Below are 3,796 nucleotides of genomic sequence, written 5' to 3'. Positions count from 1 at the left end.
ATTCAAGTGGCCACTAAATGAACAATTTTGTTTTGTCAACGAAATGTCAATTTAATGTCAACTTAGATCAATCCGAACAATTATTATTGTGCCCCAGTTTTTTGTATAAATATCGATTGATTCAATTCGCTTTGATGCATATTCGTTCTGCTGATTGATTCTGCTGCTTGTGCACTCTGCTCACTCTAGTCACACTGCTCTCACTTGGCCGGTCGTTTACTTCAAATATGAATCGTAAGTGTATTTATTCTTGTTTTACTCGTCAAATAACAACATTCTTTTCACTCGCGGTTTTTTTCTCTGTGCAAATAAAGTTTTTTTTTCGGTGAATATTTTTAAATAAATTTGTTATGCTTTCCTTTGTGAATTTTTTTTTTCATAGAATAGAATACAAAAAATTGAATAGAATTCTATTGTGTTTTCGCGAAGTGTGACTTTTGTTCGATAGATTTACACGTTTTCCTTTTCTTTATTCAATATTGAATATTCATAAGTGTTTAATGTTGTCGAAAGCAGCGTTTTTTTCCACTGACTTCATTTCATCTATCGATTCATTTCAGTGTTTGTATTTTGATTCGACATTTGGTCACATGAAGAAAAAAACAAGAACATTAACTAGCTGCGATAGAAAAAAAAGTAGTGCGTTGACTCCATTAACGTTGACTCCATTGACTAGGGGAAAGAACTGAATAAATGAAAATATAAATATTGTAAACAATAGCATATTCTACACTGTCAAAACTTTTCAACATTTTTGTGTTGTTGGCATTACATACTATATTACCGGATCTCCGTCAATATTGAACTGTCAACGCAGACGTGCTGTGTGTGTATGTATTCTAACGGAGATCCGGGATTATACAATGAAATTCACGGATTACCGTGAATTCCGTATATTACCAGAAATACCAACACAAAAATGTTGAAAATCCTGACAGTGTACCTAATTTGAATCAATACGCGTCAATGCGTGTCAATGCGCTGAATAACTAGCTACGAATGCATGCAAATACGGTCAATAAAACCAATACTTTTCCTAACAAACAAGTTTGCGGAAAAGTAAAATGTGCGTATTTGCAACTGTCATTTGTTCTCGCCACGAACGATACAAAGCAAGAATAATAACAGTACGAAACGCAGTGCAAATGCCTGTGAATACTTGTCAATAGAGCAAATATACCAATAGTTCTTTCCTCCTAGTCCATTCACTGAGTGATAAATAGAAATGAATCATTTCATTCTCATGGGCATTCATCCGTTTCAGTCATTTTTTTGATTTGTACCATTCACACAAACTTCAAACCAGACGAAATCAATCTCAATTGGACGCCCGTCGAGTCACAAATAACGCAATCGCAACAAGCGCGTTCGCAAGTCAAAAGTCAAAGCTAAATGCTTGGGAATACCGACCAAATTGATTTCAATTCGCCCCACTGAAATATCTAGAACAAATAACAATTTTAATAGGAATGTATGCTTTTTTTGCGTGTGTGTTCATGTCTCGAGTCGAGTCAAAAATTGAGCATCTAAAAATATCAGATGTGTCGCGTAGTTTTGATAACGCTTGTTCAGGAACTCCTTCATTAAAGTACAATTTGATTCGACGTCAGATTGATCTTCTGCTCTCTCTCTCTCTCTCTCTCTCTCTCTCTCTCTTTATCATCGCGCGCGTTGCAAGGGTACGACTTTAAAAAAAGAACTTCAATACAAATATCGTGCGTATTATCTGCGACAATTACGCAAAATAAATGTTTATTCGCGCTTTGTGTCATCAAATCAAGATTATTCTCGGTGTGTGTATGAGCCGTAAGACGCCATACACTAAACTGTAAGGACTACACACTTATTTTGATCAGATAACATGAAGAGCACATTCAAATCGAGCACCGCTGGCGTCAATCAATTCGAAGGTCTTGCGAGAGAAAAAAATATGCATGAATGTATAATAGGATTTGCGCACGTTTATTGTAACGAGTGTGAAAAACAGTTCAAAATGATGAGATGGAGAGGGTGAGAGGTATTTTCATGTCAACAAGCATATTTTTACCCTTTGATTTATCGAATAGGCTTCCTTGACACAGACAGACGAAAAGAATAAAAAAGAGCTTTTTGGAATTTAAACCCAGTACTTATGTTCTTTTTCTATGTTTTTGTTGCAGCTTGCGTGAAGTGCGAGTTATTCACCGCGGTGTTCATATCGCTTGTGTGCCTTACGATACAGTCGCCGCTGATTGTGGGAACGACCCAGCCGGAGTATCTTATCACCCGGGACGATATTCATGCAGTCTTATCAAAGTTGGTGCCAATTCAAAGATTTCGCTTTTTTTTCTTTTATGATTAAGCACATCATGTAGCATTGCCAGCCACTTCAAGATAACGTAAACAATGATGATTTTGCCCTCTCATTAGGATTATCAAGCCCGATGATAGCATTGCTCTTTTATCGGACTTCGATGGAACGTTGGGTAGAATCTGTCCCAATTCGGTATTGACAGCGATTGAACCAGCAGCAAAGGACGCCCTCGAACAATTAGTCAAACGCTCAAATACTTTCACCGGAATAATATCTGGACGTCCGATGGCTGATGTACGAAAGAGAGTTGGTATCGATAATTGCACATACAGCGGAAAACATGGCATGGAAATTGTATTTACCAATAAAACCGAATTTCATTATCCAATCACACCGGAACTGTATGCAAATTGCACGAAACTCAAGAGCATCCTTATGGCAAAGGTAAATTTGTACGATTTTATTCAGAGGAAAACACTTGAATCTGTTCACAGAATATGAAACTGAAACGTTCATTAGAAGAGTGCAGAGAAAAAAACGTTGAAACAGTTCAAAAAGAAATGGTTCAGCAAAACAAGTTCGAAGAAAAACCACTGTCTCAGAACTGTTTCACAAATCAAAGAAACTTTCAATGAGTTGCTTCATAAACTAACAGTAATTATTTTTCTCGTCCCGATATCCATTTCAGTATGTAACGAACCGAGCTCCTGCATGGGTTGAGGATAAAAACATTTCGCTCGTTTTCCATTATCGTTTGGTTCCGGAGCATTTACAAGAAGCAATGATTGCCGATGTGAGTAAGCTGGTGCGAAAATTTGGATATAATCCGGTGCCAGCCCATGCCGCAATTGAAATCAAACCTCCAGTGGTGTGGTCAAAAGGTCATGCGACGCTCTTAATTCTTAACGAAATCTACGGTAGTGGCTGGGAGAAGAATATTCGTGTCATATTTTTGGGAGACGACACCAGTGACGAAGATGTCATGAAAGTAAGTTTGATCCGGTTTTTTTTTATTATGGGTCAATATACATATTAACAAATGACTAAACGTTTTATTCTGCTATTTCAGATGCTAAAAGGAAAGGCAACCACCTTCCGTATCACCGATAATCCGGGTCTCGAAACACATGCCACCTATAGAATGCAATCGGTTGACACGGCTGTCTTTGTGTTGGATTGGCTTGTTAACAACACAAATTAAGATTAAGATACACTTGGTTTAAGCCTTTAAGTCGTTCTAGATTTTGAGAGGTTTCCGAAAATACCAAACTGTATTTAACCCTCTAATGCATTAATTTTTCCAAGGGCTGGGAGTACTGGTACTTGGTTGATTTTTGGCCATAGATAATTAAAAAAAATATTCATAATCTTGGATTCCTCATGGTTTAGTCAGAAAATGCGATTGACATAAATCATAGAACAATAAAATTGTTTAAAAGTGTCAAAAATGTGTCGAATTTAGAGTTCGAATAATTTATTTTGTCAAATTTTTGTTTTTGCACA

The 3,796-nt window shown here is 36.8% G+C and overlaps 1 protein-coding gene across 1 annotated transcript; it reads left to right on the top strand.

Annotated features, from left to right (window-relative positions):
• Positions 1-29: 29 nt before the first annotated feature.
• Positions 30-3,790, top strand: LOC129580166 (trehalose-phosphate phosphatase-like). The gene is made up of 5 exons (XM_055470373.1): positions 30-234; positions 2,160-2,295; positions 2,410-2,737; positions 2,982-3,281; positions 3,363-3,790. The coding sequence occupies exons 1-5, from the start codon at positions 228-230 to the stop codon at positions 3,492-3,494; spliced, it is 903 nt and encodes a 300-aa protein (XP_055326348.1). The 5' UTR covers positions 30-227; the 3' UTR covers positions 3,495-3,790.
• Positions 3,791-3,796: the final 6 nt, after the last annotated feature.

Source organism: Sitodiplosis mosellana, unplaced genomic scaffold (assembly GCF_009176505.1).
Source record: "Sitodiplosis mosellana isolate CC-2019 unplaced genomic scaffold, AAFC_SMos_1.0 Smas_scaffold_7166, whole genome shotgun sequence".
NCBI classification, from domain to species: Eukaryota; Metazoa; Arthropoda; class Insecta; order Diptera; family Cecidomyiidae; genus Sitodiplosis; species Sitodiplosis mosellana.
Note: the sequence above shows the minus strand (reverse complement) of the source record. Positions and strands in the feature narration are given on the sequence as shown.

What these genes read in the sequence shown, in the direction of transcription:
- LOC129580166 (XM_055470373.1), top strand. An exon ending in ATTCATGCAGTCTTATCAAA is followed by an intron (nt 2,296 to 2,409) that starts GTTGGTGCCAAT and finishes CCCTCTCATTAG; the next exon opens with GATTATCAAGCCCGATGATA. An exon ending in GTGACGAAGATGTCATGAAA is followed by an intron (nt 3,282 to 3,362) that starts GTAAGTTTGATC and finishes CTGCTATTTCAG; the next exon opens with ATGCTAAAAGGAAAGGCAAC.